This window comes from Vulpes lagopus, chromosome 10, assembly GCF_018345385.1.
Source record: "Vulpes lagopus strain Blue_001 chromosome 10, ASM1834538v1, whole genome shotgun sequence".
Taxonomy (NCBI): Eukaryota; Metazoa; Chordata; class Mammalia; order Carnivora; family Canidae; genus Vulpes; species Vulpes lagopus.
The window spans coordinates 102,139,240-102,163,882 of NC_054833.1; the positions used below are offsets into that span (position 1 = coordinate 102,139,240).

At 46.0% G+C, this 24,643-nt stretch overlaps 1 protein-coding gene across 3 annotated transcripts; it reads left to right on the top strand.

Moving 5' to 3' along the window:
* The first annotated feature begins 18,991 nt into the window (after positions 1-18,991).
* LDHD (lactate dehydrogenase D) lies at positions 18,992-24,643 on the top strand. 3 transcript variants are annotated; one of them, XM_041772556.1, is made up of 12 exons: positions 18,996-19,126; positions 19,495-19,542; positions 20,096-20,208; positions 20,447-20,588; positions 20,806-20,947; positions 21,084-21,243; positions 21,502-21,701; positions 21,796-21,924; positions 22,004-22,131; positions 22,629-22,719; positions 22,804-22,915; positions 22,997-24,643. In XM_041772556.1, exons 1-12 carry the CDS (start codon positions 19,052-19,054, stop codon positions 23,160-23,162), a joined length of 1,506 nt encoding a protein of 501 aa, XP_041628490.1. In that variant the 5' UTR covers positions 18,996-19,051; the 3' UTR covers positions 23,163-24,643. The 3 variants fall into 3 exon arrangements, with proteins under 3 accessions (XP_041628491.1, XP_041628490.1, XP_041628492.1); XM_041772557.1 differs by lacking the exon at positions 19,495-19,542 and having other exon boundaries at positions 18,992-19,126; XM_041772558.1 differs by lacking the exons at positions 22,629-22,719; positions 22,804-22,915; positions 22,997-24,643 and adding an exon at positions 22,481-22,622.

The window sequence follows — 24,643 nt, forward strand, 5'->3', positions numbered from 1 at the left end:
TAAAAAAAATGTCATCTCTAATTCTTCAAAGACAGCCATCATTAAGTTCATACCTTTATGGGTTTTTTGTTTGTTTGTTTGTTTTTTAATAAAATTGACCAGGGGAGCTTGGCTGGCTCAGTCCATGGAGCATGTAACTCTCAATTTTAGGATCATGGATTCGAGCCCCATGCTGGGTATAGAGTACTTAAAAATAAAATCTTAAAAAAATAAAATTGGCCACAAATATATCACACACTACAACTAGCTGCTTTTGTCTTTTTTTTTTTTTTCCTCTCGGGCAGTTTTATGTTCACAGCAAAATTTGAGAAGAAAGTCCGTACACCATTTGCCCCTGCACATGCAGTCTCCTCCACTATCAACATCCCCTACCACAGTAGTTAATTTGTTACAATGAAATGTACATTGACACATCACCCAGAGTCTATAGTTTACATTAGGATTCACTCTTGGTGCTGTACATTCTATGGATTTTGATATGTATATATACAATGTATAATATATAATGACATGTATCCATCACTATAGTATCATACAGAATAGTTTTTCATCCCCTGTGCTGCTTCTATTAATCCCTTCCTCCCTCTCCCTGAGCCCCTGGAAAACACTGATCTTTACATGTGCATAGTTTAGCATAGTTGGAATCATGTAGAATGTAGCCTTTTCAGATAAGGTTCTTTCACTTAGAAATATGTATTAGAGGTTCCTGTATATTTTTTCATGGCTTGATAGCTGGTTTCTTTTTTAAGATTTTGTTTTTTGATTTTTAAGTAATCTCTACAGCCAGCATGGGCCTTGAACTCACAACCCTGAGATCAAGAATTGCATGCTCCACTGACTGAGACAGCCAGGTGCCCCAATAGCTCATTTCTTTTCACCACTGAATAATGATCTGTTATATGGTTGTACTACCATTTATTTATCCCTTCATCTATTGAGTGGCTGCTTCCAAGTTTTGGCAATTATGAATAAAGCTACTATAAACTCATGTGCAGGGTTTTGTGTGGACATAAAGTAACCTACTTGGGTAAGCACTAAGGAGTATAATTGCTAGCTCACATGGAAGGAGTTTGTTTCATCTAGTAAGAAACTGCCAAAATGTCTTTCAAAGTGGCCATGCCATTTTGCATTCCCATCAGCAGTGAATGAGGTTTCCTGCTGCTCCACATCCTTGCCAGCATTTGGTATCGTCCATGTTGTGGCTTTTGGCCATTCTAACAGGTGTGTAGTGGTAGCAACTAGCTTTTAATCAAAACAATATATAGTCTCAAAAAGGTACTTGTACATCTATGATGGATGATCATAGAGGCATTATTCACAATAGCCAAATGGTAGAAAGATCCCGAGTGCCCATCAACAAAAGAATGGATAAATAGGGATCCCTGGGTGTTGCAGCGGTTTGGCGCCTGCCTTTGACCCAGGGCGTGATCCTGGAGACCTGGGATCGAATCTGACGTCGGGCTCCCGGTGCATGGAGCCTGCTTCTCCCTCTGCCTGCGTCTCTGCCTCTCTCTCTCTCTCTGTGTGTGTGTGACTATCATAAATAAATAAAAAGTAAAAAAAAGAATGGATAAATAAATGTTGTATATACATATAATGGCATATTGTTCAGCCAAAAATGAATGAAGTTCTGAGATATGCTGCAATGTGGATGAACAGTGTAGATATGCTAAGTGAACTAAGCCAGTATTGTGTAGTATCACTTACAAGAAGTATCTAGAATAGGCAAAATCATAGAGAAAGTAGAATAGAGATTACCAAGGATTAGAGGGAGGGAGGCATGGACAGTTCTCAATGGTAGGGAGTTTCTATGAGGGACAAGAAAAGGTTCTGAAAAGAGATAGTGCTAGGGGCGCATGGGTGACTCCATCTGTTGAACACCTGATTCTTGATTTCTGCTGAGGTCATGATCTCAGGGTCGTACTTGGTGGCACAGAGCCTGCTTGAGATTCTCTCTCTCCCTCCCCCCTGCTCACACACTCTCTCTCTCAAAAAATAGATAAATAATATTTTTAAAAAAGATAGTGCTGGGGGCTGTACAACATTGTAAATATGCTTAATGCTACTAAATTATGTGCTTAAAATGGTTAAAATGGCACATTTCATGTATATTTTATCAGAATTTAAAAAAAATAATATACTGGATTGAAGTGATGGATGCATAACTATAAATTACTAAGAGTTTTGTTACTTACTAATTACACTTTTCCAGTTATTTTTTTGTTTTGTTTTGTTTTATGGAATAATTCCATACTTCAGAAAGAAAAACAGACTACTCAGGACATTTTTTTTTTAAAAAAAGAGAGACTAAGAGCTATTAGACATAAAAATGTATTACACAAAAATAGGGGATCCCTGGGTGGCTCAGCGGTTTAGTGCCTGCCTTTGGCCCAGGGCGCAATCCTGGAGTCCCTGGATCAAGTCCTGGAGTCCCGGGATTGAGTCCCACATCGGGCTCCCGGAATAAAGCCTGCTTCTGCCTCTGCCTGTATCTCTGCCTCTCTCTCTGTCTATTATGAATAAATAAATTTTTTTAAAAATGTATTACACAAAATAATGAATACCTTTTAGTACTGGCCCCAGAAACAAAAAGGCTCAGGAGTATATATTACTTCAGTGTCTGTTTTCACAGCACTAGTGAAAGACTGGAGTATTCCATAATCATTCTTGGGCTACTAAGTAACAATTCAAAGGAAAAAATGTTAGATTCCCAAGACTGTACATTAAAACAACTAAGTGTAAGCTTGATTCAAGATTGATTGGTTGATTGATTTAAAGATTTTATTTATTTATTCATGAAAAACACACAGAGACAGAGAGAGAGACAGAGACACAGGCAGAGGGAGAAGCAGGCTCCATGTAGGGAGCCCAATGCAGAACTCGATCCCGGGACTTCAGAATCAGTGCCTGAGCCGAAGGCGGACACTTAACCGCTGAGCCCCCTAGGTGTCCCTCAAGATTTATTTATTTGTTTCATGTTTTTGTTTAAATTTTAGTTAGTTAACATGTAATGTTAGTTTCAGGAATAGAATTTAGTGATTCATCACTTGTATACAATATCCAGTGCTCATCACAAGTGCCCTTCTTAATGCCCATCACCCCATGTAGCTCAGCCCTCATCCATCTCCCCTCCAGTAACCCTCAATTTGTTCTCTATAATTAATAGTCTCTTATGGTTTGCCTCTCCTTATTTCCCCTCTTCCTTCCCTTATTATGTTCATCTGTTGTGTTTCTTAAATTCCACAGGAGTAAAATCATATAGTATTTGTCTTTCTCTGATTGATTTTGCTTAGCATAATACACTCTGCTCCATCCACATTGTTGCAAATGGCAAGATTTTATTCTTTTTTATGGCTAATATTCCACATATATATATTCCATATATATGTGTAGACATAGGTGTGGTGGTGTGTGTATATACATATGTGTGTGTGTGTGTGTGTGTGTGTATCTGTCTTCTTTATTGATTCATCAGTTGATGGGCATTTCAGCTCTTTTCATAATTTGGCTATTGTTGATGATGCTGCCATAAACATTGCCGTGTATGTGCCCCCTTAGAATCAGTATTTTTTTTAAAGATTTATTTATTTATTTATGATAGACACAGAGAGAGAGAGAGGCAGAGACACAGGCAGAGGGAGAAGCAGGCCCCATGCCGGGAGCCCGACCCCGACGCGGGACTCGATCCCGGGACTCCAGGATCGCGCCCTGGGCCAAAGACAGGCACCAAACCGCTGAGCCACCCAGGGGTCCCTAGAATCAGTATTTTTGTATCCTTTGGGTAAATACCCAGTAGTACAATTGCTGTGTCCTAGGGTAGTTCTATTGTTAACTTTTTGAGGAACCTCCACACTGTTTTCCAGAGTGGCTGCACCAGCCTGCATTCCTACCAACAGAATAAGAGGGTTCCCCTTTCTCCACATCCTCACCAAGACCTGTTGTTTCTTGTGTTGTGAATTTTAGCCATTCTGACAGGTGTGAGATGGTATCTCATTTGGTTTTGTTTTGTATTTTCCCTGATAAGAAGTGGTGTTGAGCACCACTTTTCATGTGGCTGTTGGTTGTCTGGATGTCTTTTTTGGAGAAATGCCTATTTCTTTTTTTTTTTTTTTTTAATTTTTATTTATTTATGATAGTCACAGAGAGATAGAGAGAGAGGCAGAGACACAGGCAGAGGGAGAAGCAGGCTCCATGCACCCGGAGCCCGACATGGGATTCGATCCCGGGTCTCCAGGATCGCGCCCTGGGCCAAAGGCAGGCGCCAAACCGCTGCGCCACCCAGGGATCCCTTTTTTTTTTTTTTTTTTTTTTTTTTTAATTTTAGAAATGCCTATTTCTTAAGTGGATTATTTGTTTTTGGGGTACTTTGATGCTTTTTTTAAAAAAGATTTTGTTTATTTATCTGAGAAATATTGAGAGAGACAGAGCAAAAGTGGTGGGGAGAAGCAGACTCCCTGCTGAGCAAAGAGCCCGACTTGGGGCTTGATTCCAGGACCTGGAGATCATGACCTGAGCCAAAGGCAGATGCCCAGCCGACTGAGCCACCCAGGTACCTCTGATTAGTTCTTTATAGATTTTGGATACTACCCCTATATCAGATCTGTCATTTGCAACTATCTTCTCCCATTCCATAGGCTGCCCTTTAGTTTTATTGATTGTTTTCTTTACTGTACAGAAGATTTTTATCTTGATAAAGTCCCAATAGTTCATTTTTACTTTTGTTTCCCTTGCTCCTGGAGATGTGTCTAGTAAGAAATTGGAATGGCTAATGTCAAAGAGGTTACTGCCTATGTTCTCCTCTAGGATTTTGATTGTTTCCTGTCTCACATTTAGGTCTTTTGTCCATTATGAATTTATTTTTGTGTATGTTGTAAGAAAATGGTCAAGTTTCATTCTTCTGCATGTTGCTGTCTAGTTTTACTAACACCATGTGTTGAAGAAACTGTCTCTTTTCTGTTGGGTATTCTCTCATGCTTTGTCAAAGATTAGTTGACCATATAGTTGTGGGTCCACTTCTGGGTTTTCTATTCTGTTTGTGTGCTGGTACCACACTGTCTTGATGACTATAGCTTTGTAATATAGCTTGAAGTCTGGAATTATGATGTCTCCAGCTTTGCTTTGCTTTTTCAGGATTGCTTTGGCTATTCAGGGTCTTTTGTGGGTCAATACAAATTTTAGGATTGTTTGTTCTAGCTCTGTGAAAAATGCTGGCGGTAGGGTGCCTGGGTGGCTCAGTTGGTTAAGCCTCTGACTCTTGACTTCGGCTCAGGTCATGGTCTCATGGTCTTGAGATCAAGCCCTGTGTTGGGCTCTGTGCTCAGTGGAGATTCTGCTGGAGTTTCCTCCCTCTCCCCCTGGCCCTCCCCCATATCTCTAAAATAAATAAGAAAGAAAAATGCTGGTGGTATTTTGATAGGGGTTGCTCCACTTTAAAATTTAACTCTTGAGGGGTATTTGAGTAGTTCAGTTGGTTGACTCTTGGTTTCAGCTCAGGTCATGATCTCAGAATCCTGGTTCCAAGCCCCACGTCAGGCTCCACACTCAGTGGAGAGTCTGCTTGAAGATTCTCCATCTTCCTCTGCCCCTCCCCCTACTCACACTCTCTTTCAAATAAATGAATAAACTTAAAAAAAATAAAATTTAAATCTTGAATCCACAACAAGAGATTTAGAGATTACATAAATAAATAAATAAATAAATAAATAAATAAATAAATAAATAGTAAGGGAATGTTTTTTATATTCTTTGGGTGAGGAGGTATGACATCAAAGGAAATCATAAGGAAATAATTGATAAATTCAAATACAGAGAAAATAAAAGTCTTTTTTCCCCCAGTAATCTCTACACCCAATGTGGGGCTTGAACTCATGACTCCAAGATCAAGAGTTGCATACTCTACAGACTGAGGCAGCCAGGTGCTCCTAGAGAAAATTAAATTCTGAAAAAAAATTGCTATAAGCAAAGTTAAAGACAAATAAATTGGGGAAATATATATGGTACATGTATGAAAGAATAAGGAATTTAATTTATAAACATTTAAAAAAATATTTTATTTATTTATTTTAGAAAGAGACCATAAGCAAGAGCGAGGAGGGGGGGAGGGACAAACGAAGAGGGAGAGAGAGCATCTCAAGCTGACTCCGCTGTGTGCGGAGTTAGACATGCAGCTCAATCTCATGACCTTAGATCATAACCTGAGCTGAAATCAAGAGCCACTTAACTGACTGAGCTGACCCTGTGAGGAGCCTGCTTCTCCCTCTGCCTATGTCTCTGCCTCTCTCTCTCTCAGTCTGTGTCTCTCATGAATAAATAAATATTTAAAAAAAAAACCCCAAACTGGCTGAGCTGAAATCAGCCATATAACCCGAGCTGAAATCAGCCACTTAACTGACTGAGCTACCCAGGTGCCCCTAATTTATAAACTTTTGCAAGTTAATTGAACCCCAATAAGAAAAATAAGGGTATGAATGGCCAATTTAAAAAGGAAGCACATGGAACAATAAAGTATCAAAAATGCCTCTCTTTATTAAAAATCAGTATTATAATGTATGTAGTATCCTTTGATCTATAAGATTGGCCAATATTTAAAACAATAATGATAGGCAGGGTTGGAATAATTTGGAAAAACATTTTTGTATGATTCTGATAAGACCTTCTTTCTGAAGGTCTTGTCAAATCAAGTTAAAAAAATTTTAAATTATCATAACCCTTAATTGTGTACAAAGGTGCATATACAAGAATGTCCTAACATTGCAGCTTACATTTGTAAAACATTGGAAACAAGCTAAGAATAGTTCAATAGATATAAGCAAAAGCAATTGAGGTGATATATAAGTAGAATTTGGAGAGGCAATGAAAATAGTTATGTATACTAACCACATGGGAGAGGTGTCTAATACGTTGAGAAATAAAAAATTTAGACCACATAAGACAATGTAGAGTATTATACTATTTTTGCAAAAAATATGCATATTTTGAAAAGACTACTGGAATGTACAAAAGGAGGGAAGAACCCCCACTCCCCATATGCACACACAAAATAAATTCTCCTACCACCTTATGCCTAACAACACAGAATACTGTGTGTGTGGACTGTTTCTGAAGATCTTGAAAAATTGAAAACCACATTATTTTCAATTAATTTCCTCTTAGGAATAAAGACAAGTGTAGAGAATGATTTTGGAAAATACATTGCATATTTTTATTTAAACGTTGCTTTTAGGGGCACCGGGCTGGCTCAGTCTGTAGAGCATGTGACTCTTGACCTCAGGGTTGTGTGTTCAAGTCCCACGTTGGGTGTAGAGATTACTTGAAAAATAAAAGGAAATCTTAAATGTTGCTTTTAATTTTTTGACTTTCTACTGAAGTTTCACTGAGTGTCGTCTTCTCAGTCAACTACCTGGTATATCCTACAGCTTGCTAGATCTCCTTCTAAATGTGTTGTAATATCTATTTCTGTTCCAATAGACCCTAGCACCAATATTAGGTGCTTGTTTGGATGGCACTGCCATAGAATGTAAAGGGACTTTAATTGTAATAATGGTAACCTATTTCAAGTAGAGCACATAAATATTAGTGTGGATTGTTTATAGACATTAACAAAAAAAGTTTTCATTTTTGTTAACTTGCTCAAATGACATCACCATCGGGCAGAGATCATCTATCACAACATGTGACCTTATCAATTAACTTTTGTACTTTGTTATATTAAAATCCATTGGTCTTTCTTGCACTTTAAAAAAAAAAAAGAGGGGATCCCTGGGTGGCGCAGCGGTTTGGCGCCTGCCTTTGGCCCGGGGCGCGATCCTGGAGACCCGGGATCGAATCCCACGTCGGGCTCCCGGTGCATGGAGCCCGCTTCTCCCTCTGCCTATGTCTCTGCTTCTCTCTCTCTCACTGTGTGCCTATCATAAATAAATAAAATTAAAAAAAAAAAAAAAAAAAGATTTTGGGATCCCTGGGTGGCGCAGCGGTTTGGCGCCTGCCTTTGGCCCGGGGCGCGATCCTGGAGACCCGGGATCGAGTCCCACGTCGGGCTCCCGGTGCGTGGAGCCTGCTTCCCCCTCTGCCTGTGTCTCTGCCTTTCTCTCTCTGTGACTATCATGAATGGATAAAAATTAAAAAAAAAAAAAAAAAAAGATTTTATTTATTTATTTATTTATTTATTTATTTATTTATTTATTTAAGGGAGAGAGCATGTGTGCATGAGCAGTGCATAAGGGAGAGGGAGAGGGAGAAGCAGACTTCTTGCTGAGCAAGGAGCCCATTACGGGGCTCAATCACAGGACCCTGAGATCATGACCTGAGCCAAAGGCAGCTGCTTAAGCCACTGAGTCACCCAGGCACCCCTTCCTCTTGCACTTTGAGTGGATCATTTATCCGGGCATGATTTTGTAACATCATGCCAAGGTCATTTGAAAAATAGCTGGCTCACTGAGTCATGAAGATCTTTTAAGTGTTAATACATTTTATTACATAGTATGAAAGGACCACAATAATATCACCACTGGTCTCATCAAAAGAGCTTTAAGTATTGGGAAGCAGATACAAGTTTTTGCCAAAATTCTGATTTTCACTTGAAAGCTCATTTTATCATTGGGCAACAAATATAGTCAGTTCTTTTTCTTGAAGTGTCAGCTCACTTCATTCATTTTTGAGAAAATGTCTGCCAAACACCCAGCCTTCATTTGACTGTCAGCCAATCAAATAAAAATGGTGTTCCATGAGCAAAGCAGCTAGTTCAGCTCATAACTCAAACAGTTGCACAAGTGATTTTCCTGGAGACAACCATCATGCTCCTGTGTGTGGCAGAAGCACTTATGTGTTCTTCCTTTTTCATCAGAGTATTAAAAGTATGCTCAAAAGCTAAGACTTAATACAATTAATAATTTTAACTGCTCCATCAAGGCCATTCTGAAGTGAAATGAACATTTCTTCTCTATAATTGTGTGAGAGTACAGAATGCAATGACGACTACATCAGCTGGGTGCCACTATCTGGAATCCTGCTGTGGTACCAGGAGGTCCCCCCTCTCCTCCAAACTGCATCTGCACCATCAATGCAAGTGTCAGTTCAATGAAACAGGAAGGTAATGTCTAAATATTATTTATCAAAATAATCTTGACCTCTTGGATTTCCTGTATCTTGGGAACCCCAGGAGTCTGCAGACTACATTTATAGCATAATCTTTGTGTGCCATTATGACACCTAAAAAAATTAACATTGTTTCCTTGGTAGCAGTCAAATATCTAATATTTGACAAAACTCCCTCCCCTTGTGAGCTTACATTCCAGTTGGTGTTCATATTTCCAAATTCTTTCCATAAACATCATATATGTATATATATATACACACATATATATATTTAAAGATTTTATTTGTTTATTTGAGAGAGAGAACACAAGCATGGAGAGCAGCAGGTAGAGAGAGAGAGAGGGAGAAGCAGGCTGCCCCTGAGCAGGGAGCCCCATGGGAGGCTTGATCCTAGGACGCCAGGATCATGACCTGAGCCAAAGGCAGATGCTTAACAAACTGAGCCACCCAGGTGCCCCAAACATAGTATATTTCTTCAAATTTCTATAACTCAAGATCCAGATGAGTCCACATCCTGTGATCTATGTCTTTTATTATGTAGGTTCCTCTTCCATATCATTTCTTTTCTTTGCCATTTATATGTTGAAAACAGTGCTGTTTATTCTGAAGAATTTCCACATTTGGATTTTCCTAATCATGTTAAATTTTAATTATCAACTTTCCTTTTTTTTTTTTAAGATTTTATTTTATTTTATTTATTTTTTTTGAGAGAGAGAGAGAGAGAGAAAGAGCACAAGTTCAGGGAAAGGCGCAAAGAGGCAGACTCCTTGCTGAGCAGGGAGCTCTATGCCAGGGGATTCCCAGGCCCTGGGATCATGACCTGAGCCTAAGGCAGACACTTAACCAACCTAGCCACCCGGGTGCCCCTAATTATGAACTTTCTTTTCCTTCATCTGGACTCTGAACCTGAGGTGGTCAATGTTTACAAAGAATTTTTGACCAAATATTAATAGTGATTTCCTATTCCTTGCCAGGTCTTAAAATAATTCTTTTTCTAAAGTATTGAGTGACAGGTTCAGGTTTTTCCACACAGTGTCTTTATTTTCTACCCCTTGATTCAGCATTCCTGCAATCAAGGTTTATCAAGCACCAGTGAACGCAGAGCTGTGAGCAGCAGCGCACAAAGCTCCCTCCCCTGTGAGCTTACATTCCAGTTGAGGGACTGGTAATAAACAAAAGGTAAAATATGCAGCATGTCAGGTGACATTCACCACCAAGGAGGACATATCAGGAGTGTTGTCCCGGGGTATGTTTTGGAACAGAGTGGCTAGAGAAGGCTTTACTGAGCAGTGAGGTTTGAGACAAAACTCGCAATCAGGGAAGCCTGAGTGACCCAGTCGGCTAGGGTCATGGTCCCAGGGTTCAGATGAGCCCTGCACTGGTCTCCCTGCTCCGTGGGGAGCCTGCTTCTCCCTCTCCTGTTCGCCCTGCTTGTGCTCTCTCTGTTCAATAAATTAATTTAAAAAAGACTCCACAATCAGGTAATTACCTCCATAATCATAATTCCAAAACTATAAATCAGGTCCCCCCTACTGGCAGATGCCCTTGGTTATTACCAGTGTTTGACAACACCACTCCATCTGGTTTCCATTCCTCCCAGCAAGTCAACCTGCCTCCCTCTTTCATACCTGAGATGATGAAAAGGAAGGATACCTGACCACAGCTTTTCCTTCCTCATCTGGGGGCTCTGAGAAATGGCCTTTAATCTATTTTTCTCATGGCAAAATTACAAAGTAGGAAGCTTGCAAAAAATTCTCCCAAATCCGAGCAAAATGAATACCTTATGCTTTTGTTCCTTCATTTTATTATTTTTAAAAATATTTTATTTATTTATGAGAGAGAGATCACAGGCAAGGGAGGAGGGATAGAGGGAGAAGCAGACTCCCTACTGAGCAGGGAGCCCGATGAGTTGCAAGACTCGATCCCAGGACCTTGGGATCAAGATCTGAGCCAAAGGCAGATGCTAAACCGACTGGGCCACCCAGGCGCCCTTGTTCCTTCATTTTAAACATAAATTAAACATCAGCAGAACAGCTTGAACCTTGCAAAATCCAGTTATCTTACTGAGCAGCTCACAAGTTATCTTTCTCCCTGATGAGTGAAGGATTCTCACATGGCCAATGACTTAGAAAGGGTTCATCCAAGGATCCCTCAGGTATATGAGGACTGTTTCATTTATCTCTGTCTTTCCAGTAGTATGCTTGGGATAGATGAATAATGAAAGGATGACAGGAGCAGGAACTTATGATGCTTAAAATGCAACCATGACCAGGACCATACAATTTTGTAGTCCTAGTCACCTGAGGGTACCAGGTACTGCCTATGCAGCCTGCATCTTACCTGAGTGGGTAGCTACCAGCACCACCCAACTTTAATGCTGTGCACCTGAGGGGAACATGTGGCACCCATGCCAGAAGAGAGAGCTGCCCCTTCAGCCTGTTTCTCCTCCTGGCCAGATCCTGGGTCTGCAAAAAGTCATTGTAATTCTGAATGTGTTAGTATTGGATGCATTATTTTTTTAGAGATAATTTCATATCGGTCAGAAAGACATGGGTAGGGGTGCCTCCGTGGCTCACTCTGTTAAGCATCTGCCCTTAGTTCCAGTCATGATCCTTCGGTCTTGGGATTGAGTCCTGCATCAGGTTCCCTGCTCAGCAGGGAGTCTACTTCTCCCTCTGCCCCTCCTTCCTGCTCATGATCTCTTTCTCTCCCTTACTCTCAAGCTCTCAAGTAAATAAAATCTTAAAAAAATTTTAAAAAGACATGGGTATGAGTACTTTTGGGCCAAGTATTATTACAAAATCAGGCAGCTGAATCGAAGATACTTTTTTTTTTTTTTTAAAGATTTTATTTTATTTACTCATGAGAGACACAGAGCGAGCGAGCGAGCGAGAGGCAGAGGGAGAAGCAGGCTCCATGCAGGGAGCCCGACGTGGGACTCGATCCCAGGTCTTCAGGATCAGGCCCTGGGCCTCAGGTGGCACCAAACCACTGCGCCACTGGGGCTGCCCAAAGATTCTCATTTTTCATGAGTAGATCCAGAAACAGAATGGATCAAGGTGTCTATTGGTCCAAATACCTCTGTTTACAAATAGAAAGACTAAAGCTCGGACTTCCTGGCCTCCAGAGCTATGAGAAATATATGTTGTTGTTAATGGATTCAGGAGCTCTGATGGACTAAGGGATAGGCCCTTCTTGGCTGTGACTGTTTCTCTGATTTTTCTCGTTTATGATGACTTTGAGAGTTTTGAGGAGTTTTAGTCAGCCATTTCATAGGATGTTCCTCTATTGGCATTTGTTTGGTGTTTTTTTCTCCTCATTAGGCAGGAGTTACGAGTTCTGAGGAAGAAGAGCTCAGAGGTAAAGGACCATTTTCATCATATCACGTCAAGGGTACTATATCAATTTCCTAGGGCTGTCATAACAAAGAACTGCTAACTGGCTTAAGATAACATGAATTTGTTCTTTCATGGTTCTGGAAACTGGAAATCTGAAATCAAGGTGTTGGCAAGGCCATGGCACATCTGAAACCTATGGAAAAATCCTTCCTTGCTTCTCTCTAGCTTCCACCAGTTTCCCTAGCTTCCCTGGTTCCTGTTGCAGCACTGTCAATCCCTCCCTCCACTGTCCCATGACATTCTCAGCTCTTAACCCTATGCCTCTTCTCTTTTCCTTACAAGGACATCAGTCATATTGGATTAAGGGCCAAACCTACTCCAGAATCACCCCATCTTAACTAATTACAGCCTCAATGACCCAATTTCCAAATAAGGTCAAATTCTGAGGTCTTGGGAAGGAATTGTGGGAGGATACTCTTGAACCCAGCACAGGTACATGTTACCAACATGATCTTTGGCTGTTGATGTTGACCTTGGCCAAAGTGTGTTTGTCAGATCTCTCCACTGCAAAGTGACTCTTTTTCTTTCCCCTTCTCATACTGCAGTCTTTGGAAGGAAGTCACTATGAACGGCCCCCATTTTTGGAGTGGGAAGTTATGCTCCCTATCTTAGGGTAGAGTATCTACAGAACTTATTTGGAATTCTTCTGCATGAGGAACTTGTCTCTTCTCCCTGTTTATTAATTGATTTGATCAATCCCATATATATGTATGGTTATATCTGAATGGTTAATTCATGCCCCTGTGGTACTGGCTAGAGCATAGTACGTATGGGCAGTTCCTTTTGCCTTTAGTCTTACATGCCCCATTCCCAAATTTACTTGGGTCAGCACTTCTTTCCCCACCCTCTTCAGTGAGGTTGCCTCATACATTTAGAAAGATACAGTTGGATTCTCTTATCACAGCCTGCATTCTTTCCTGGGATCTTCCAACCCCCTAAATGATTTTTTAAAAAATTTGTTTGCAGTAAGGTTCATCTTGGTGTTATAGAGTTCTGTAGGTTTTGAACATTGTATAATGTCATGCATCCACCATTACAGTATCATACAGAATAGTTTACCACCCTAAAAATCTCTTTTAGTTCATGTATTCATCCCCCACAGCTCAAATCCCTGGCAACCACTGGTCTTTTTACTGCCTCCCTAGTTTTATCTTTTCCAGAATGTCACATGGTTGGAATCATACAGCATGTGGCTTTTTCAGATTGATTTCTTTTACTTGGCACTATGCATTTAAGATTCCTCTGTGTCTTTTTGTGACTTTTTGTAGCTGACAAGTATTTCCTCGTATTAATGGGTTATGGTTGGCTTACCATTCACCTTTGGATGGACATCTTGGTTGTTTCTAGTTTTTGGAGACTATGAATAAAACTGCTATAAACATTCATGTGCAGACTTCTGTAGGGACATACGTTTCAACTCAGTTGGGTAAGAACTTAGGAACATGATTGCTGGATCATATGGTAAGACTATGTTTAGCTTTGTAAGAAACTGTCAAACTGTCTTCCAAAGTGACTGTACCATTTTGCATTCCCACCAGCAGTGAATGAGAATTCCTGTTACTCTGTGTCCTTGTCAGCATTTGATGTCAGGTTTGTTGTTGTCGTTATTTATTTATTTATTTTTGGTCATTCTAATAGGTGCATAGTGGCATCTTATTTTAACTTGTAATTCTATGATGACAGGTGATGTAGAGGATCTTTTCATGTGCTTTTTATGTTCCATCTGTATGTCTTCTTTGGTGAAGTGTCTGTTCAGATCTTTTGCCCATTTTTAATCACATTTTTTCTTTTCTTATTGTTGAGTTTAGGAGCACATTTAACACACAAATCTCGAGTTCTAAATACTATTCTCCACTAAAAGAGGCTTTGGAAACTTGGTTGGTTACTGGTCTGAGCAGGGGAAAGACAAGATGAGCTACATGTTTTACTAGAAAGTAAAACAGTGCTCAAAAAAAGGTGCGGACTAGTCTAAAGGGCAGAGAAACCCATAGACAGAGGCCTTGGTGGCCGGAGCCAGAACTGACAGAGCAACAAAATAATGATGGTATTAGATTATAACCTATAGGGCAGCCCCGGTGGCGCAGCGGTTTAGCGCCGCCTGCAGCCCAGGGCGCGATCCTGGAGACCCTGGATCGGGCTCCCTGCATGGAGCCTGCTTCTCCCTCTGCCCGTGTCTCTGCCTCTTTCTCTCTCTGTGTGTGATTATCATGAATAAATAAATAAAATCTTTTTAAAAAATTATAACCTATACAATAAAATAAATATTCATGAATCCATATTGGTAATATATAGATAATTGACTAAGTAAATAAATAAATAAGGCAGAAGGGATAGCTCTTCCCTAGAGAATAATTCTTTTTTTTTTTTTTTAATTTTATTTATTTATGATAGTCACAGAGAGAGAGAGAGAGAGGCAGAGACACAGGCAGAGGGAGAAGCAGGCTCCATGCACCGGGAGCCTGACGTGGGATTCGATCCCGGGTCTCCAGGATCGCGCCCTGGGCCAAAGGCAGGCGCCAAACCGCTGCGCCACCCAGGGATCCCCAGAGAATAATTCTAACTAAATAATATAGAAGGAATAAGAGAAGTAGAAAATCACCATTAGAACACACAATACCACAATAACAACTATTGCAGGCAAGATCCACCATTAGATGCTAATAGCAGATGAAAGTGAGGTGAAACAGGATATTTGCACAGTCTTCAATATCTACTCCAATATATTTATTAATTTAAAAAACAGAAAAATAGTAACTTCACTGTGCAGAAACCCCGCAGACATGACCTAAACCTGTTGTGCGCAAGACTGCGAATCCGAGAAACCACCAAGGAGCCAACACCGATGCAAACACACGAGGGTTTATTTACAAGCTCGAGCTTGGGTCCAAGTGTACCCGACACAGCGGAGCAGGGACTTGGACCCCAGGTGGGTTTCAGCTTAGTTTTTATAGGCTGGTCTAGGGGATCTTCAGAAGAGGTGGAGGAATTTCTAAAGTTCTGTTTACATTTTGATATGGGGCTTTCCAGGGCGTTGAGCTCTGTTCTTATTCTAATAGGGGCTTCCTGCCCTTGGCTTGGGCTCTGGTCTCATTCTAATAGGGGCTTTCTAGGATGTTAAGCTGCAAGCTGTTTTCTTCCTGTAACTGAAGTAAGGTAAAGTTCAGCTCTTATTCACAGGGGCCTGGGATGGCTGCACTTGTGATAACGCTGAACTCAAAGTGGAATGGCCTTAATTTTCTCAGCCTCCACAAACCAAGTGATCAAAGTTAACATCACTACTAATAAGACATATTGACGTCTTAAACTGCTGATATAATATATATTGAGAAGGGTGCATTGCTTCTGTGGTATTCTTGCCAAAAACGCATGACCTCAGTCTACTCATAAGAAATAGCAGAATCAAATATCCAATATAAGATATCAAAAAAAAAAAAGAAATATCAAATATCTTCAATCCAAATTGAAGAACATTCAGTAAAGTAACTGACCAGTACTTCTCAAAATGTCAAGGTCAGAAAGACAAGGGAAGACTAAGGAATTGTTACAGATTGTAGGAAACAAAAGATCAAGACAACTAAATGTAGTATGAGATGATGGATTAGATCCTGGACCAAACAACACCCCCGTCCACCCAAACAAGAGGACATTAGTGGAAGAGCTGGTGAAATCAAATTTGTAGTTCAGTAATGTACCAATTCTCTATTGATGAATTTTTTTTTTTTTTTTTTTTTTTTTTTTATGATAGTCACAGAGAAAGAGAGGCAGAGACAGAAGCAGGCAGAGGGAGAAGCAGGCTCCATGCACCGGGAGCCCGACGTGGGATTTGATCCCGGGTCTCCAGGATCGCGCCCTGGGCCAAAGGCAGGCGCCAAACCGCTGCGCCACCCAGGGATCCCTATTGATGAATGTTTTACTAGTTTTAACAACTATACATATGGTTATGTATAATGTAAACACTAGTGAAAAACAAGTTAAGACTATATAGGAATTCCCTGGACTATTTTTGCAGTTTGTCTCAAAGTCTAAAGTTATTTCAAAATAAAAAGTTGAGGGATGCCTGGGTGGCTCAGCAGTTGAATGTCTGCCTTTGGCTCAGGGCATGATCCGGGAGTTCTGGGATCATCAAGTCCCACATAAAGCTCCCTGCAGGGAGCCTACTTCTCCCTCTACCTCTACCTCTCTCTCTCTCTCTGTCTCTCATAAATTAATAAATAAAATCTTAAAAACAAAAACGGTTGAAAAGAATTTTGATACTCACCTTTTTTTTTTTTTAATTGATTTATGATAGTCACACACAGAGAGAGAGGCAGAGACATAGGCAGAGGGAGAAGCAGGCTCCATGCACGGGGAGCCCGACATGGGATTTGATCCCAGGTCTCCAGGATCGCACCCTGGGCCAAAGGCAGGCGCCAAACCGCTGCGACACCCAGGGATCCCGATACTCACCTTTTATCTTATCTGTTAGTTATATAAAAATATCTTCCTCTTCTGGCACTACAGTTGAGTAGATGCATCTCCAAGTTGGTGCCTTAGTTGTACCTTACAAAGACCATTGCTCTATAAGGTCAGTAGCCGCTGACCTGACCGCCCCCCCCCAAAAAAGTGGGTTGTTCCGCCTGAGGTATACAATGTTAGTGGATCAAATACTCTGTGAGCCTTTAGACAGTAGGGCTGGCTGAGGCCATGGAGGCAGGAGAGGCAAATCCATACACATAATATGTGTTTTGTTGATTTCAAACTTCTTCCCTTTCAGAGTGGAAGAGGTCTAATGTAATTGACTTGTGACCAAGTGGCTGGCTGGTCTCCCTGAGGAATGGTACTATGTGGGGGATTCAATGATGCAGTAGGGTGAACACTCAGCGATGGCAGTAGCCCAATCAGCCTTAGTGAGTGGGTCTTTGTGGGCACACTCACCATTGTAACCAGGACCTAGTAGTGGGCCAGGGGCACTTATCTGAATGGTATAGAGTCTTTGTTAGAAATGTCACGACCCTGCTCCCCAACCTTAGGGATTTACATTGTGGTTCTTCTTTTAGGGTTTGCCACAAATGCTCCCTGGCATCTCTCTTCCAAACATAGATACCTCCAGTACCATTAGCTACATGTGGCTAATGGAAGCACAGATACAGAACACTTCCATTAGTACAGAAAGTTGTACTGGACAGCGCCACATCTTGATCTAACAATTTACATGAAATACAGAGACCACAGGAAGATATTAAACAATACCACATGGATGCAATCATCCAAATACAGAATGTGGAAAATTCTGCAGAACAAGTGACCCAGTTTCTTTAACAAATAAATAGCATAGAAAAAAGTGAGGTGGGGGGAGAGAAACTGCTAGGGATGAAAAGAGATTTATGAGACATGTTAACCAAATGCATTGTGTGGACTTTCACTGGATGTTGATTTGAACTAACCAACTGTGAAAGAGACTTTTTTTTTTTTTTTGAGACAAGCCAGTTAAGCATCACGCTGAGAATGGAAATGTGAATTCATTCAAATGTGGTTGGGGAGAAGGACCCAAGTAGGAGTTTGTATTCGTGATTCAATTGAGAAGAAAAACAAAGCTGGGAATAGCTTTATCTTAGTAATGTTAGCAACATGCTTCTCCAAATTTGCTGTGGAGGGAAAACGGAGCTTGGAAGAGTTTCAAGAGCGGCAGCCACATCACTGCAGGATGGATCTGAAATCCACCCAACCAGAGGGTGGAGATGAAGGGACCACTGTCGTCTCTTCACAGAGCTGGTGAACTACTGCACATCCTTAGCTCTCCTCTTCCAGGGAGCTTTCCTGGTTTGCCTCACCACCCTATTCCATCCTATCCCGAAGTTGCCTCCATGCACTTTCCTTTTTTTTTTTTTTTTTTTTAGATTTTATTTATTTATTCATAGAGACAGAGAGAGAGAGGCAGAGACACAGGCAGAGGGAGAAGCAGGCATCATACAGAGAGCCTGACGTGCGACTCGATCCAGGGTCTCCAGGATCAGGCCCTGGGCTGCAGGCGGCGCTAAACCGCTGCGCCACCGCCACCGGGGCTGCCCTCCATGCACTTTCCACCTCAGAGTCCTGCTCTCAGTCTCTTCTGTGAGACAAGCTGACACTTGCAGGATAAGAGAGAGGAAGGGTGTGCGCCAAGGCCCTAAACTGACCTGGAGCTCAGGGGATACAGGAACCCAAAGGGAAATGGGAACTTAGAGGATAAAGAGGAGACTGGAAAGACGTGGGGTAGGTGGAGAGGACAGCAGGAACCAGCAGGACCTTTAAGGCCGTGGCGTGGAGCCTGCCTTCTTTTGAGAGGCCAAGGGAAGCCACCACAGAGCACAGGGCGTTAAGCCAGCGAGAGGCTGCTATGCTGTTTCCCTGTGTGTGAGGTGAGCCTCACCTCTCCTGCAGAAGTACTGACGCGTGCCTGCTGCCATGCTGGACTCCGCAAGGTCTGGTGGGGCCACCTTAAGGCCGTGCGACCTTAAGCAATCCCGCCCTCCCCACTCTCCTCCCAGTCAATTCACTGGTGCGGCCACTTGGCCACCTGCCTCAGTGGCAACAGCCGAGAGATGGCCAGTCTGCTCCGGGCTGCTGCAACTTTGGGGCTGTTCCCCCGGAGGGGCTACTGCTCCAGGGGGGCGCAGGTAGGTGGGAGGCCCACTGGAGGGTGGGGGGTCAGATGCCAAGTTTCCAGCAGGCTCTTGCTGTACCAGTGCCCTGTGACCTTGAGCAGAGGATCACGGGGCTCACTCCATGCCAAGCGGGGGTGGGGGGGTGGGGGTTGTTGAGTGAGATGGGCGGGCCTAGGCCCCCCTCACCCCGCTGCCTACAAATGGGGCTGGGGGGGGTGTAAAATCAAAAGCTTGTGGGCTCCAGGGCGCCCTCTTTGGGGATCCCAAATGTACAGACTACATTTTGAAACAATGCCCGGGAGGTAAGGATGGTGGGGATGGGGTGCACCTCAGCTGACTGGCAACAGAGCTTTTCCTTCCCGTCCTTCCTTTATCTCTAGCTCAGTGTTCCCTGGTGTCCCTGGGACAGTGTTGGAGGAAATGCAGAGATAAGTAACCTTTCCAAGCCACTAAGGCAGGGCTCGCTATGTTATGGAACCCTGGGATGTTCCTTTTTTTTTTTTTTTTAATTTATTTATGATAGTCACACAGAGAGAGAGAGAGAGAGAGAGAGAGAGGCAGAGACACAGGCAGAGAGAGAAGCAGGCTCCATGCACCGGGAGCCCGATACGGGATTCGATCCCGGGTCTCCAGGATCCCGGGTCTCCAGATCGCGCCCTGGGCCAAAGGCAGGCGCCAAACCGCTGCGCCACCCAGGGATCCTGGGATGTTCCTTTTTTGTAGAGTGAACCTGGTTCCTATTTTTACCCACGTGGTGTGTTTTCCCAAGTGAAACACTGACTTCGATGGTTCTGTTTGGAAAGGGGCATTCTTATAGAGTGGGTTTGCTTCCAGTGGGCCCAGTGGCGAGGCCTGGCTGCGCTGGCCCTCCGGTGCTGTCAGTGGGGGACAGGGAGGACAGAGGTGCCTGCATTCCCTGCCCCACTCCGGGACCTGCCACAGGTGCCTCCGAGTGACTGGCAGTGTGTTTTTCCTTTGCAGGGTGAGCTCAGCAAAGGCTTTGTGGAGGCTCTGAAGGCAGTTGTGGGGAGCTCTCACGTGTCCACGGCTGCCGCCCACCGAGAGCAGCACGGACACGATGAGTCCATGCACAGGTGTGGGGGCCCTCCCCCATCAGAGCCAGGGGGGCTGGGCTGCTGGGAGTAAGAGTCCTGGACTGTCTTCTCCCCCACCCATCTGTTTTAGGGGGGCTCTGGCATTCTCTACCTCTCCTGCACATCCATCCCTCCCCAGCCGTGTAGCCTCAGGCCCTGTGATATCTTGGGGCTCCTTAGACAAGAGCAGGACTAGAGGGTGCCATGCTCCCAGAAATTGCTGAGGGTCTGGTTCTAGGTGCCAACCTCCAGACGCCGTGGTGTGGCCCCAGAATGTGGAACAGGTCAGCCAGTTGGCAGCCCTGTGCTACAGCCAAGGAGTGCCCATCATCCCATTTGGCACTGGCACGGGGCTTGAAGGTGGCGTCTGTGCAGTGCAGGTATGCAGCGCCCCCCTCCCCCGCATCCCCCCACCATCCTGCCTGGGCTCTGGCCCCCTCCCATATGTCACATTTGTGGCTGCCTCCACCCTGCCTTACCTGCCGCCTGGGGGCTCCAGACTGGCCGCCAGGTCAGTCCCTAGATGGGGTCCTATGGAATGTGGCCTGGCCCTGGAAAGACGGAGGTCAATCAGCAACTTGGCGCCCTTCCTGTCAGGGTGGTGTCTGCATCAACCTGACCCATATGGACCGAATCCTGAAGCTGAATCCAGAAGATTTCTCTGTGGTGGTGGAGCCAGGCGTCACCCGCAAAGCTCTCAACACCTACCTGCGGGACAGTGGCCTCTGGTTTCCTGTGGGTAGGCTAGAACTTCAGGCCCTTCTCTGGGGCCCTGAGGGCTCCCAGGTGGCAGGGCTGTTTTGGGGGCTTGAGGGGACCCCTGTATCTCTGGGCACTTGCCCCAGGCTGCCTTCTGCCTGCACTCTGCCCTCCAGACCCAGGCGCAGATGCCTCTCTCTGTGGCATGGTGGCCACCGGGGCCTCGGGCACCAATGCTGTGCGCTATGGCACGATGCGTGACAACGTGCTGAATCTGGAGGTGGTGCTGCCTGGCGGCCGGCTGCTTCACACCGCAGGCCTAGGCCGTCACTTCCGGTGAGCACCCTCCACCCCCGGGAACTGAGGCCTCCTCAGGCTTCTGAGGGGGCTGAGACGTTGAAGGTTTGGGGGTTCTTCCCACACCAGGCCAGTTTGGGCTATGCAAGGAAACACCTGCCTCGATGGCAGGCCGGCCAAGTCCCCGCCTGGCGGGGGCCTGGGGGACCATGCTGGGCTTTCAGCTCAGGCTTATGGCTAGAAACCCATCGTCTCATGGCTGGGCACTCACCTACCTTCTGTGTCCCCGGGGTCCAGGAAGAGCGCTGCTGGCTACAACCTCACGGGGCTCTTTGTGGGCTCTGAGGGGACACTAGGACTCATCACAGCTGCCACCCTGCGCCTGCACCCTGTCCCTGAGGCCACGGTGGCCGCCACCTGTGCGTTTCCGAGTGTCCAGGCAGCTGTAGACACCACCGTTCACATCCTTCAAGCCGCAGTGCCCGTGGCCCGCATCGGTGAGCTGGGGCCTGGGCAGTCTAGGTGGGCTCCTCGGAAGAGGCAGCCTTTGAAGTCTGGGCCTCCCCTCCCCGGCCTTCTCCTTGGCCCCAGAGTTTCTGGATGAGGTCATGATGGATGCCTGCAACAGGCACAGCCAGCTGAACTGCCCTGTGGCGCCCACCCTCTTCCTCGAGTTCCACGGTTCCGAGCAGGCGCTGGCCGAGCAGATACAGCGGGCAGGTGCGCTGGGGTGCCATGGGTGGGGGGCGCAGGCTGGCCAGAATGAGGCCCCGCATCCACAAACCCTGCTCCCCTGCAGAGGAGATTGCCGGGCACAACGGAGCCTCCCTCTTCTCCTGGGCCAAGGAGGCTGAGGAGCGCCGCCGCCTGTGGGCCGCACGGCACAGCGCCTGGTACGCGGCCCTGGCCCTGCGGCCCGGCTGCAAGGTGAGTCGGGCTGAGCCGGAGGTGGCCCCCCAGCCCCACCACCCCGCTGTCTGGAGCAGCAGGCGGAGACCCACCGGGCAGCATGCCCTGCCCAGCTCTTCCCAGGCACTAAGCGGGAAGGTGGTTGTGGAACCCTCAGGAGGGGCGCTGGCCCTGAGCGGGGCCTGGGCACGCTCCTAGGGGCTGTGAACGTGGAGGTGGCTCGAGGGAGATGAGGAGGTGGGAGGGGTCAGGCTGACTGGGCTCTGCGCAGCTAGGGGCCGCCGGGGCCCCTGCAAGGTGGGAACTGGGAGGGCCTCTGCGGGCAGGGCTGGGAACTCACCCTCCTGCCATTTGTCCGGTTGTCCAGGGGCAACGGGCCCAGAGCAGAGCAGCTAGTTTCTGTGGGTGAGGCCAGGCCTCCTCTGAGCTGCTCTTAGCCTTGACCACAATGACCTCTTACCTCCGGCTGGCGACGGGGCGAGCGGGGACAGCCTCACAGACCTGCTCCCACCTAGGGCTATTCCACCGACGTGTGTGTGCCCATCTCCCGGCTGCCGGAGATCCTGGTGCAAACCAAGGAGGACCTGAAGGCCTCGGGACTCACAGGTCTGCACGCCCCCAAACGCGGGAGGGGAGGGGAAGCGGAGGACAGCAGGGCTGGGGCAGCAGCTCTGTCCTCTGGGCCCCCAGGAACCATCGTTGGACACGTGGGCGACGGCAATTTCCACTGCATCCTCCTGGTGGACCCAGAGGACACCGAGGAGGTCCGCAGGGTCATGGCCTTTGGAGAACAGCTGGGCAGGTGAGAGCAGGACCCTTGGCAGGGAGTGGGGTGGGGGGTGGGGAGGAGCACCCCGCTGAGGATCTCTTCACTGCCACCCAGGCGGGCACTGGCACTCCATGGGACGTGCACCGGGGAACATGGCATTGGGCTGGGCAAGCAGCAGCTACTCCAGGAGGAGGTGGGTGCCGTGGGCATGGAGACCATGCGGCAGCTGAAGGCCATGCTGGATCCCCAAGGCCTCATGAACCCAGGCAAGGTGCTATGAGGGGCTCCCAGCACTTGGCCCACAAGCTCCAGACAGCGGAACCTCCTGTTCTAGAACCTTCCTTCTTGTCACAGGACAGTTCTGCCTTGGCTCAGAACTGCTGGGCTCCTTACCTGCCTTCCTCTTGGTCTGGTCCTCCCTGCTGCCGGGGAGCTGGGGGTGCGGGGAGGGAGGCAAGGCCTCAGAGACTCAGCTCCCTTAGCCCTACTCCACCTGCCTGGTGACAGGAACATGCCTTTCCTAGTGAGGGTCTCCTTGTGCCCCTGAAATAAACCAGAACCCCATTTGCAGCAGCCTGGAGGTGAGCAGACAGTAACTGAATGGCCTGCTGTGCCTGCCCTCCCCACCTCCATCACGTTCTCTGTCCTTTGTCCTTGTCTCTCATCCCTCCTCCCCTGCCTGGGAGGGGCCCAGTATGGCTTAGGCTACAGAAAGTGGCTTTCAGGGACAGGGTCCCTGTCCCATCTGCTGGTGAAAACCCCAGTGCCCGAGGCCTTGCCCATAGCCCACATCCCTCATGACAGACTACTCAACTGAGCCTGGCCTGGGCCTAAGAGCATTCTGAACATGTTCAAGTGGCTGTGGTCAGTTTGAAGTGAAGATTTTCTCCTTGTATTCTACTTCTCCCTGGTGTGATGGATTATATTACTAGCTTTTTACGCTCAAAGTCAGAATCTGCCCTCCCCTGGGCCTACCTGACCCTTAGGATCTCTGGCCCCACCAGTTGTCCTGCACACTGGTCAGTTGTTCCGAAGCCCACGAGAGGGCGCCCGACACCATAGGATCTGCTCAGGACTCAGCCTCTGACGGGGCCTGTAGTGCTCTGCCCAGGGACACCTCCCTCCCTCCCACCTTCCCAAGGTTGGGGTGGGGGAGGCTCAGGGTCCCGGAAACTCTCATTTAAACTCCATCCCAGGAGCCTATCATGCGGGCTTGCCTCCTTTGCCCCGTGGCCTTGGCCTGATCAAAGCAGGGAGACCGATGGGACCTTCCCAGCTCACCTTACCCTTACAAGCCACTGTTGAGCTCCTTTGCTGCCTCCACCCCCTGGACCCCTCCCTGCCTCTCCCCATCAGCCTTCCAGGCCCTGGGCAGAGGCTGCCTTCTGGGACTCCTCAGCCAAACTTGGTTCTTGGAAGCTACTCCTGGACTGAGCCCAGTTTGCCCCTTTAGTACATTTCTACCCCTGTGCTGTGTGAGAGCAGTCTCTGTGCCAAGCGGTGGTGTGGGGGCAAGCCTCATTGGCTCTCCCCAAGCCACCCCCCCACCCGATCTAGTGTTAGCCTCATACGTCTGGACACACAGCTCACTCACACCCTGCCTCCACGTGGATTGCCTTGCCCCCCGAGCCCAGGGGAGAAGTCTGCAATGGAGGTTTCTCCCCTTACTGGGGATGACTCTTCTTTGATGAGCTGAAAGAACAAGCACACTGTTCACTGAAATATCAGCCCCTGAAGATTCAAGTGACTATTTTTGCCTTA